Source organism: Bidens hawaiensis, unplaced genomic scaffold, assembly GCF_021521415.1.
Source record: "Bidens hawaiensis isolate Kalapana, Puna unplaced genomic scaffold, B.hawaiensis_p1.1 tig00024874_1, whole genome shotgun sequence".
NCBI lineage: Eukaryota > Viridiplantae > Streptophyta > Magnoliopsida > Asterales > Asteraceae > Bidens > Bidens hawaiensis.
In genome coordinates this window covers 99,390-111,980 of record NW_027493952.1, presented here as the reverse complement: position 1 = coordinate 111,980, position 12,591 = coordinate 99,390, and the positions used below count along the sequence as shown (strand labels likewise).

Genomic DNA, 12,591 nt, shown 5'->3' with positions numbered 1-12,591 from the left:
ACAGCGTCACGACCAGTGGTGAGGCTTGGACATGAACGCCCGGGGGGGGACTCAAAATATATAAAAAAATTTATAAACGAGGGGGGGCTTAAATTTTTGGTCGAAAACAGGCAAATTTACACTACGCATAAAATATTTCGGACGAAAAACGGCTAAATTTACAGTAACGCGCGAAAAAACAGGGGGGGCCGGGGTCACCCCTGGCCCTCATTATACTTCGCCCCTGGTCACGACTATGTATAAGATTACGGACGTAGATGACTTTTTGTCAATTGATGTACCCAGATAGCGTGCCTTTGTTGGTCGTTTAAAAAAACGTATATATATATGTTATTTAGCTATGGAAATTTTATTAAAGTAAATGCTAACAAGGAGGTAGGATAGTAAATGCAAACCATGATGCCTCTTGGCTTATGTTACAATATAATAAACGTATAAGATATGTATTGTTGTTCACTTTCTGATCTAAAGAAATGTGTTTGATGTACTTCTCTTTGTTTTAAGGTTTGCGGATAAAATGATTATTGTACTTTCTCGTGTCGGATAGACCGCTTATTTACCTTTAGGATGGCAAGAGCCGCTTTGACTAAGCCCGCTTGTAACGCATAGAGTTCACACCATGAATTAATTTTTTTTCTATACTTTGTTTAGTTGTAGCGTATTAAGTAGGAGATTAGATTATTAAATGTTTCGGATGTTACCCCCGCAGTGTCCATGCTTATCTAGACTTAGTAACGACCGTGTGATATGTGAAAACACTTCATCTTGAACTCCTTGCTTAATGATAGCAAGAGCCATTGCATTCGACGATCACAATCCCATCATGCCGCCATAAATTTCCAGGAATCTTGTGCGGTCAAGATGTCTTCATATGAATCCGCTATAAATCATAGCCCCTTCCTTTGAACATTGGGATAGGAACATCTGAGTTGGTTTCTTTCCATGCCAGTATCGAAAGTTTTGCGGAAAAATTAATCACAACCTAGATTGCTCTTATACCACAATGTTGGAGATGGATATGAAGAACATGACAAGAGAATTACTAGAAATCAACTAAATACCATCAACCAACATGTCTCATTAGATCATGTGTAGTGGAGTAACTAATTAATGCAAAAAGTATTATCATGTCATTATCACATAGGCTGATGGGCATTAACTTGCTTTTATAACCGAATTGAAAGGCAACGAAACCAAACCAAATCTAACCGACAATCGGTAGTTGGTTATTTTATGTATCATTGGTTAATTAAAATTAACCAAATGGAAACATTGATATTTTTATATATTTATAGCTTTAATACCTCCATTTCATGTACTCATTTTTTATACTTTCACTTTATGCATTTATACCTTCATTTTATGTATTTATGCATCCATTTCATATATTTCTAAGTAAAAATTTTTGCCCAATTTGATTTGGTAATTAACCGAACCGAAAAAGTAAACGAATAGATCGAACCGGTTAACCAAAAACCAATTGTTTTATAACCTAAAAACAAATAATAAAAGCTCAAATATTTTTACTGTAACAAGTTCAAAATTGGTGCAAATCTTGTTGTAAACAATAAACAAAGAATATAGAGTAACTGATCTCTCTGTCAAAAAAATTGTACAACAATTTAACAATTAATAACAAATTCATAGATTAATTTCTGCTATGAAGATCTTCAATCACTTTCAACAACTTGTGCTCATTTAGTGGTTTGGTAACATAAATATCAATTTCCTTTAAGAACTTGTTTAATTCTTCGCCTTCTTCATGAGCCGTTAACCCGATAATGGGGATGTGAACACCATAATCTTTCTCCAATAGTCGTATTTTCCTCGTCGCTTCACAACCGTCCATCACGGGCATCTATAAAGTCATAAACTTTGTCAAATAACACGTCTAGATGTTATTGAACTTAAACTAAATACAAGATTGGGTAACGGGTCAGACAGAGATGGACTGATCGAAAACACTTTTTTTTAATAGAGTGTGCACGAAACCTAGATAACTAAACCATAAATGGAATAAGCAACAACCGAAATAACCAAACCCAATTAAGAACCAATGGTTTGGTCCTAATATTTTTTTGAACTGATTTTTTGGTCCGGTTTCTGTTTTGCAATCAACCAAAAAAACCGAACTGAACCAACTGAAATCGAATCAAACTGTACATCAATTAATAATTAGATTTTATTAAAAATTTCAATATATGGTGACGTGTAGGCATGTAGCCCAAAAAAAATAGATATAAATGTGTAATGATCAATTAATGATTAGATTTTTGTAATTTAAAACCATATTTCTTACATCAAAATAGAAATCAAAAGAACAATAAGCTGCGTCAGCGTGTCACTATTCCCTTTTTATAGCAAAATTAAATCTTTTAATTAACAGGTTAAATAGACCCGAATGATTTTTAAAAACCAATAAATAGAATTTTCGGTTTTTGATTCGGTTTAAGCTCAAAGCATGCCAAAAATTTAAAAAATAAAAAGAAAAAATAAAAAGGTTACCTGGCAATCCATTAGGATATAGTCATATGGCAAAATGTGTGAAGCTCCAATATCTCTTTGATCAGTCAACCCTTTAGATACAAAAGTCAACGCCTCTTGCCCATTGGTACACGTGTCAAACACCACACCATATTTCAAAAATACCCTCTTGGCAATCATTTGTTGAGTAGTGTTATCCTCTACCAACAACACTTTTTTACCCCTTAATGGGCTTTTGTTTGGTGACATCTTAATAATATCTTGTACCTCCACTTGTCTTTCGGGCTCGTGTCGGTTCACGTGTGGTGGTGTGCGGGCCATCCTATCTCCAAACTCGGGTACCATATCGATCAAAGAGTATAAACGGGACCCATGAAGCGGCATAGGTAAGACGACATCCGTCGGTGGGAGTTGGTTCTCATTTAAACCATGGGCTTGCATACACCTTAAGCCCAACCAAACAACTCTAAAACATGTATCTTTTGACTCTTTTCTAAACTTAGCCACCACTTTACTTAGCTCCCGAAAGTCGGCCCGGGTTGTGTCCACCACAAGCAGTATAAAGCCCGGTAGATTGGCCCAATTGTTCGTTCGGGCCGGTGACACATCCGTCCCATCCAATGCACTTAACGGAACATCCTTTGGGCTTCTACTGGTCCTCGGGCTCTTACTGGGCCTCGGGGTTCTATTGGGCCTTGGGCTTCTACCGGGCCTTGTTAGATACCCGACACCTAAATTCAAATAAGAGCTCGGGGAACATGTTTTACTTGCGGGTGGTTTAAATTTTTTGATGGTTTCAGACAACTCGAGAACGGTTTTGGTGGCAAGTACTTTAAGCCCGTGGGCCCGTAGGAACTTTTGTAACACTTTACGTCTTTCGTCGCTGCTAATGAAGAGAACGATGGTAGACGAGTTGGAATCTCTTCGTATGGGACTACAAAAGGGAGTGTTTGACCCAGTGTTTGACCCGGAGGACGTGTTGGTCTTCTCGTCTTCGCTAATGGCGTGTGGATCGGACAGAGAAACCTTAAAAACAACATTGAATCTGAAGCATGTCCCCTTTTCGTCGGGTTCTTTGTCGACTATGCTTATCTCTCCACCCATCAATCGTACCTACATACAAGTGTTGATGTCAATATAGTACTAAAGTCAAGCATAAAGTCAACCAATATTGTTTGGGTGATGGCCCGTTTCCGCCTATTTTGATGGGTTTTCTGGGCCGAACCGCTATGTATGGTTTATGAAAAAAATAAACCAAACCAGTCGGATCGAACAAACCAAAACGGGTTTTTGGGCCGAACCATTGATTATTATCTAGCAACAAAATGTAGGCCCAAATTCATTATTTTTGGTCAATTTTTTTTTCCGACCTAAAAATTCAAGTCCAAATGGAAAACCGAAAAGTTGAAGCTGAACCGAACCCAAACCAAAAACCGAAACGACTAGTTTTAAAAAAACTCAAAAACTGACAACTCGGTTTTTTGGTTCGGCATGGTTTGGACCAGTGGCGGATCTCGAAATCTAAATACATAAAAACAAAAAACAAATTTGACTTATTTTTCACTTATCTGTGAAAGTTGAGGGGTATCCTAGTCACCCCTGGATACACCCTAGTTCCGCCCCTGGTTTAGACGGTTAACGATTTCAACCATTTTCATTCTAAAAAACAAAAACAATAAAAGTTTAAAATATTACCAAAGATTGCACAATAGCAAGTCCTAATCCAGTGCCTTCAAACTCATGTTCAGTTCCTTTAACTTGAACATAATTTTCAAAAATCGAATCTCGATTCTCTTTCGCGATACCAGTACCCGTATCATTAACTTCAAACACAAAATCCATACAATTAACTTCACAACTAACTTCACCACCCGCTTCAATATCACCACTATCAAGATTTCCAAAGCATAAAAGCGGCATCCACCTTTGTAACCGGTTCTGGTTGTTCTGCCAACCAGAACCAGTTACAAGGCTCTGTGCAGTATTGTTTACTGCACGAGCCCGAACACGAACAGTTACGTGTCCTTCGGATGTGAACTTGACAGCATTGCTTAATAAGTTTGTTAATATTTGTTTAAGTCTACGTTCATCACCGTTGACTTGTGAATATTTGGTCAACATGTCATGTTGTAAGTCTAGTATTACATCAACTTGTTTCTTTAAACCAACTGGATAGAACATGTCAACTACATTCTCTAGGGCTTTGACTAGATCGAACGGTTTTTCTTCGAGATCCATCTTCCCGGCTTCGATTTTACTCGTGTCGAGAATCGAGTTCAGTAAACCTGCAATGCGAAATTCGTGGGTTTGGGTTTTGTATAAATGGGTTTAAGTCAGTTTTAGGTCAAACTCGCGAACCTGTTTAGCTAAAGGGGTCCGGGTTTGCCACTTGAACAGTTTAATACAATTATTTTTTATTTTTTTTTTATTAAATGTGTGTCATGTAATTAATTAAATTGGTTGGGTTTCTTATGATAGTGTTTAAAACTAAGAAGAAATTTACATAAAATTTTATAATTAAAACGAAATTGTTTACATAAATTTGTATTTTTCTGTTTTTTTTTAAACGTGCTTTATGTAATAAATTAAATTGGTTGGGTTTACAATACTTGAAACTAAAAAGAAAATTCACATAAATTTTATAATTATAAATGAAATTGTTTACATAAATTTGCATTTTTTTTCGCAAAAACGTAAATTTAAAATATTAATATGTTAAAAAAAATTGGTTATCAAATTTGGATTGACCCGAATACCCTATTATTTGCAAATGACCGGCTGTGTAATTTGAGTAGACCCAAATAACCCAAATTAACCCTTCATTTAATAAATAATAATAATAAAATAATAATAACTTTTTACGTATTGCTCTTTTAAGAGCATGTCATGATAGTACTTACCTTGAAGATACTTTGTAGACGATTCCACAATTCTTAAGTCCGTGGCTAACTCCGCGCCTTGATGATTCTCACTTATCGATAACTCTACCGATCCGCTAATGGCTGCTAACGAGGCTCGGATATCGTGGCTCGCAGTTTCAAATGCAACGCTTCGATTCTTGCTTTTTCTCTCTAGTTGTTGTGTTACTTCCATTTGTTTGATAAGAGCAGTTTTTAACCGCGTCTCATGAGTTGTTGATTTCATCGTTAGCACGATAGAAATAACGATGGTAACGATCATTAGTGACGAAAGCACCGACTCCGTAACTAGATTTCGATGCATCTTGCTTTGCACTTCATCATATGGTAATGCCAATACATAGACCTACATAAAGAGTAAAAACTTAACTTTTAACGAATTTAAAAGGTAACAAGTTATTATTTTAAATATTTATTCATAAGTATCTGCTTTATAACCAAAAGTATGTACCTTAATATAGCAAAATTGGACTCGTGACTTTTTTAATATGCTAAATTTGTGATTGGAGACTTTTTTTTTTCAATATATAAAAATGGATCAAGTATATTGTTAACTCTATAAATGAAACTTTTTAAAAGTTTATAAGTTCAGGGCATAGAATAGAAGGTCAAGGATATAACACTTATAGAGCTTAATATTGGTTTATTGGATTTAATAATCCTTATTTATTTATCATCACTGACGGTCTCAAATTTCAAAGAATTGACCTCCAATGGTTCCTGTTAAAAAGAATAATGACATTATACTTTTTTCCGAATTTCAAACTAATTTTTAGGGCTTTTAATAGGAAGGAGAATACAAATATATTGATGTACAACTTAATTCAAAACGGTAATCCAACCGACTTGATTTTTGTTAATTGAAAGTTCAAACACATGAATTGAAGCAAAAATCAAATCGTTTGGATCACGGTTTCGAGTTAGATTTTACATCAATCGATTTGTATCCCCCTTCCTATCAAAGCCCTAAAAAACTAGTTTGAAATTCAGAAAAGAGTATAACGCGGTTAAGTCCTTTTTAACGGGGGACCATTGGGGGTCAACTTTTTGAAATTTGAGACCGCCAGTGGTGATAAAATGAATATGAATTATTATCGGCCAATACCTGTCAATAAGAATTATTAAATTCTAATAAACCATATAACCTTTGATATTTAGTCATTCAAAAAAATAATTTAGAAGTTTGAGGCTATTTGTATATGCAAATAAAGTTAGGTTAAATTTTGTTACCTTTAATGCAATGAGCCTATAAGACTATAAGTAAACTCAAATGAAAGTTTCTTTAAGAAGTAATAATCATACCGTTTCCATGCCAATAATGTCAAGTGAGGAAGGGTAGGCAACATATTTTGTTCCTTCAACGTTAAAAAAACACGCTTTCGGCGTTTCATAATTAAGTCGCATTGTGATTCCGTCCCCTCCTACTTCCAAAATCTGGAAATAAACCGTTGCATTTTCTTCAACAACAACACGCGTGTTTGGGATCCCGTCACTCACAACTTTTCCATCTTTGGTAGCCAAATACAAACCACCACCAAACGGTTTAATACCCGAAAACACATTTAACAAAGATTTAAGCTCAAACCCTAGTGAGACAACTCCAATATTATCCACACGCGCTATGTTCAAGACAAGCGGATTTTTTTCGTCGGTCCATGAATCTCCTAACATGGTAGATCCAACTGTAGTGTTCAATGCTTGTTGTAACCATGTTTCATTAACCAAAGTAGGAAACAAAACAACTTGTCCATAAAAGTTCCCGGTATCATAATCAACGCGTTGAGTGTACCATGGATAACTAGTTTGGGCACTCGAGTGTTTAGAAGATGACACATTTGAATAGACAGCAAAGATTTGTTGGTCCGCTTGCGAGTATAATGCGAAGAACAAGCCATCTCTTCGGATATATGAGATTTGTGACACTCGGGGTATAGTTAATAGTGCTTCGAATAATAAAGGAGCCACCTTTGGTCAAAAGAATACAAGATTAGGACTTATGACTTCACTTTCTATTTATGTTAATTTATTTTTATTTTTCTGTTTTATTTAAATTATAATTTAGTATTTCTCTTATGAAATGTAATATTTAAAACTTTAATTTAACACACGTTTTATTTATTTTATTTTATTTTATTTTTTTTATATATTTTGCTATAGATTTTATTAAAAACGGAGCTATATCCAACATAATGTGACAAAGTAATTTATTTTAGATATAACTTGGTTTTTTGGAAAGCTTATATTGAACCATAGAAATATTTTATTCACATAGCTAGTGATACAAACTTTAAAATTGAATTAGATATTACATATTATTAAAAAAGAATTAAAATTCTCATATTTCTCAAGATCTATAGTCTAATCAGAGTAACCTCTAAGCTTCTTAAAAAAAATAAGCCTTTTCAAATTAATCATTTATGTCACATTTATTTCTCAAAATCAATTTATTTTAAATATCAAAACGATCAAACTAAGAAATTAAATAAATATAAATAAAAGGTTCCATTAGTTAATAGGTTTTAAAAAATCTTCAAAATAAGATAATTATTATGTATGAAACCCGTTCATTTTAGTGCGCATGCCATGCTCGGTCATTCTAGTGCCGATGCTCATGGGCGGAACCAGATGGGAATGAAAATGGTTCTTTGACCTCTCAATCATGAGAATTTGTTGAAATTTTATATATAAAATCTGAGTTCCTTCTGGAAAAAGTATTATTTAGACACTATAGCTGTACCCGATAGATAATAGAGCTTCATGATGATCCTTGGGTAAAGAAGTTCTGGTTCCGTCAATCCCCAGCTCTATAAGTAATAATAGGAATTATGTAAATGGGATTAGTAAGATAAGCAAACCTTAGCTTGTATGTGAGAGAAGGTGACATTGGTTTCACCAAGTGACCTAGATACAATTTTGGCTAAATTGGTTGATGATGAATTCATTTGAAGCAATGTAGTTGTGGCCTTTTGTATAACCAACCCTATTTCTTGATGAGTTTTATTCATCATCATACCAACTTCCTTTTCATCTTTTACATTTGCAACCCAAAATGGGATTAGTAAGCAAATAATCACCAACCCAAATAGTGACTGCATGCAAATTCAAATTTATATAACTAAGGGTGTTTAATAATTAAGAACTTGAGAAAGATTACAAAATTTTATGTGATTCTGTGAACCAAATAGACCCTTAGAAAACTTACCTGAAGAATCAAGAAACATAATCTCCACGATGTAATCATCTTAGTCGACTTGTGGAGTCTACAATCACAAGATTAGTTCAACATTTGTGAGATAAATTTTGAAATGAAAACTAATTTGGTATGAAAAAATAATATTGGAAAAAGATCTTTAAAATTGGGAATTAATCATTAAAAATAATTGTCCTAAATAAGATCATTAATGATAATTAATATTCTTGGTAAATCATATTATAATTTTTTTTAACAAAATCATAGTATAATTAGAAAGGAATTATTCTTAAAGTCATCACAATTCACTTGCCTTGTTAACCTAAGTTATTGGGTGGGTTTTATTAATTTTATACATAAATTTCTACACTAACGTACTTATTTGGTTGAGTTTTATCTACGTACACGCTTAATATTAATCAGGTCGGATCCATGTATAAGGATGAGATTGGAACACGGGTACGGATCTACGTGTTAGGATACAATGAGATGAGACGTGAACGGATCTATGTGGTGGGGTGGGATGAGAACACTATTTATCTGATAAAACACGTATTTGTTTCTATAAAAGTTAGAAGATCTCCTTCTATCTCCTAGATCACTCTCGATTTACAGTCTAGATCTAAATATATTGCATTACTCGTTTGACACGGTTATTATCACTTGTAACAAATATGACTAGCATACAACTAAAACAATATACTAAGTTACAAATTTAACTATAAGGAAAATATCATCTTTGAATCCATGTTTTTTTTCCTCTTTTACCACTTTACATGATTTAATTCTAAAAACAATATGTCCATTGTATTTTATAATAATGATACTAAAAAATTATAACCTTTATAACATATTGAGCATGCCAACAAATTGGTTTCAATCCTATCAAATATCAATACATGGATTATTATTATTATTATTATTATTATTATTTGAACAACTAAGGAAAACAATACAAAGAATGTAGTCTATAGCTTAGGAGTAACTCATCAACATTTATATCAAATCATATATAAAGAACGAACAACTAAATAAATGATTAACATATCATGATAGACACTAATATATCTTTATTATACATAATTATAATTATGTGAAGAGTTAAACAAGGCTTACCTTTGAAACTACCGGCCACCTTGTCTTCGTATGCTTCTCAACTCAAAGTTTAGGATTGTTTTTTAAACATCTAAGGACAATGTGTGTGTGTGTATATATAAAAGTATATATGTATATTTAGTTAATGAATCTTGTGATCATTGAAATCTCTAGCACAAGATTCTTTTTGATGATCTCATATGGTGTAGACAAGTCGAGCTGTCGTGAGCTATCTAAAATTGGTTTGCTAAATATTTAAACCAAACCGAGCTTGAGCCTTAAAGATACTCGCGTGTTTTGTAAACGAGCATGACTCGTTGTTCACCTATCGAATTCATAGTAAGTTTGCATGCATAAATGAACATGTTATTGTAAAACTTTTATCTAACATGTAAACTACAATTATATATATATCATTATTATATGTCAATGTAAAATAAATGAATAAATATATATTAATAAATTTATTAATAAATGTATATAAATTTATATACATTTATAAATGTATATAAATTTATTAACAGAATAACAAATGATTAGTGTTGAACTTGAACTTTAAAAATAGAGATCGAAATGACCCGAGCTCGAACTCTTGTAAATATAATAAGCCAAACTTGAGGCTTGGCGGGCTCGAACTAGACTGATTTACACCCTTCATCTTCTGTTATCTTTAAATTCCCAACCCTTTTGTTTTTATTTGATTTTCTTTTGCATGTCATCGTATCAAAATAATACCACTGACCAAATGGTTATAGGTTCAAGTCCCGTTGTAGTCAGGAAAATGTGTAATTTATGAATAACGTTAAAGAATGTGTGAGTTGCGTTAAAAAGAATAATAAGAGTAGCGGCGGTAATAATAATAATAATAATAATAATAATAATAATAATAATAATAATAATAATAATAATAGCATTCGTCTCTCACTTCCTAAATAACATTAATTATTTGTTTTGTTTATTTAAAAAATCTTAGTATGCACTTAATTAAGTATGATTGTTTTAATTAAGTCTTTGATATTTAACGCTTGTCATTTTTAAATTTTAGTATCTTCATTTATTGTAATTCCTAGAAGAAAATAATTCGGAAACCAAAATTACAGCTAAGACTAAAACTCAAGAATCTTGCAATTCTGCGATTTTAAAAAATTATTAGATGGATCAAAACTGTAATACTTCTTAGTTGAGGGGCTAAAAGTCAAGAACTGTATAAAATAATTTTAAATTCACGGGTTGGGGGGTACCTGATTCGCCCAAACATGACTTAATAAATGGTTAGGTGTGCATTAAACCGAAAAACTGTTTCAAAACCTAAAAATCGAAAAAACCGAACCGAAAAAGATCAACATTTATATTTAAATCTAAGTTATCATTCAATTTTGGTTTTGCATTTAATAAAAATCAGAAAAAAATGAACCGGGTCAAAGTTATTGATTTTTAGTTTAACTAATTTATAACAATTTTAATATTTTAATAAATATGTAACTCAAATATTTTAGCCCAAATTTATAAAAATCAATTAGATATTAAACTATATATTACCAAAAAAATTACTTGGGCCTAAATTTATAATTTTATGCAAATTCTATTTTCAGTCCAAAACTTTCAAGCTCAAACGGTAAAACCGAAACTGAGCCGATCCCAAACCGAATCTTATACACCGAAAACCCAAATAGGAACAACTTTCAAAAATTCAAAAACCAAAGTTTCGGTTCCTTGTATATTTAGAACAAAACCAAACCGTGCACACCCCTCCCGACACCATTAACTTAATTACAATAATATCTTCAACAATTCAAAGCTTGGTTATAATTGTACCTTTAATTGCTCTTGTGACTTGAATGCATCCACCATTTGAGAAATTTTGCCGTCATTTGTCTCTGCAAACAAATCAGGGTTTAGGTAATAAAATGGGGTGAATTTCATCCTTTTATTATTCTATAATAACAGCATATAATTTTGGAAAAATACCATTTGAGAAATTTTGTTACCAAATTGAGTTCCATCACCAAATCCAGGTTTCATGTATAGGCAAAACAAGCCCTCATGGTTTGTATTATTTTAAAAAAATGTTTTGTTTTCACGACCGGCTGTTCTAAAAGCTGCTTCATGCAAGGTGGCTAAATATGAGAAGCCATGTCTTGAGTCTTGACAACCAACATGTATTTATGCCTTTTACTTTTGACATTCTTGGTTTTTCTCGTACCTGAAGCGGTGAAATTACTTATTCGAGTCTAAATGGTTATGCATAGTAATGTTTTGACCCCAAGATCTATGGATGAAGTTTTTAAAAGATTGAGGTTTGTAATTCAAAAGAGGCTAGCGACACGGCTTTTTGCCCGTTTGCCTTTTATCTTTTGATGTTGACGCTATTTTTTTATATATAAAAGTTTACCAATAAAAAAAAGTATTTTCTTTTCCATTCTTAGTCATTAGATATGGGAACCTGAGTAAACTAGATAGGTAATCTTATGGTTTTGTTATATAAAGAAAAAAGTTCGGATCAAGAAGATGCTTGGGGCCGGAGTAACACGAGTGGAGTCGAGGAATTTACGCTAACAGCCGTGAGGAAAGATTTGAAAGCCAAGATGGGAGGTAACACGGTTGCCTAAATATTCCTGTTACGTAATTGGGTCCCGCTAAAAGTAAACTATTTTGTTTGGCGACTAAAGATGCCCTAGTCTTTAGAGGAGTTGCGATTCATAGCCTTATTGCTTTAGGTGAGGATATGGCTTGGAATTGGTAGATCATATACTGATCACGTCTATAAGTGCCGAAAGCGTTTGGTGCCAAATCTATGTTTGGCTAAAAATACCAATCTCGTCAAACGTTCACATAGTTTAGAGATTTGCTAGACTTCGGGGAATTGCATAGAGACTCGAGTGAAAAGAAGAAATTAATTCAAGC

At 33.1% G+C, this 12,591-nt stretch overlaps 2 protein-coding genes across 2 annotated transcripts; both read right to left on the bottom strand.

Annotated features, from left to right (window-relative positions):
* Positions 1-2,472: 2,472 nt before the first annotated feature.
* On the bottom strand, positions 2,473-3,730 carry LOC143570337 (histidine kinase CKI1-like). Its single transcript, XM_077056010.1, has one exon. It carries the CDS (start codon positions 3,586-3,588, stop codon positions 2,473-2,475), a length of 1,116 nt encoding a protein of 371 aa, XP_076912125.1. The 5' UTR covers positions 3,589-3,730.
* Positions 3,731-4,167: 437 nt separating this feature from the next.
* LOC143570336 (histidine kinase CKI1-like) lies at positions 4,168-8,643 on the bottom strand. Its single transcript, XM_077056009.1, has 5 exons — positions 8,605-8,643; positions 8,258-8,491; positions 6,705-7,367; positions 5,385-5,748; positions 4,168-4,805 (listed from the first exon to the last, which is right to left on the bottom strand). Exons 1-5 carry the CDS (start codon positions 8,641-8,643, stop codon positions 4,168-4,170), a joined length of 1,938 nt encoding a protein of 645 aa, XP_076912124.1.
* Between the last annotated feature and the right edge of the window lie 3,948 nt (positions 8,644-12,591).

Excerpts from the sequence above, each read along its gene's own strand:
- LOC143570337 (XM_077056010.1), bottom strand. The coding sequence starts at position 3,588 with ATGGGTGGAGAGATAAGCATAGTCGACAAAGAACCCGACGAAAAGGGG.
- LOC143570336 (XM_077056009.1), bottom strand. The coding sequence starts at position 8,643 with ATGATTACATCGTGGAGATTATGTTTCTTGATTCTTCAG. Across the intron at positions 8,492-8,604 it reads TATGTTTCTTGATTCTTCAG|TCACTATTTGGGTTGGTGAT; the intron begins GTAAGTTTTCTA and ends ATTTGCATGCAG. Across the intron at positions 4,806-5,384 it reads GTCTACAAAGTATCTTCAAG|TATACAAAACCCAAACCCAC; the intron begins GTAAGTACTATC and ends CTTAAACCCATT.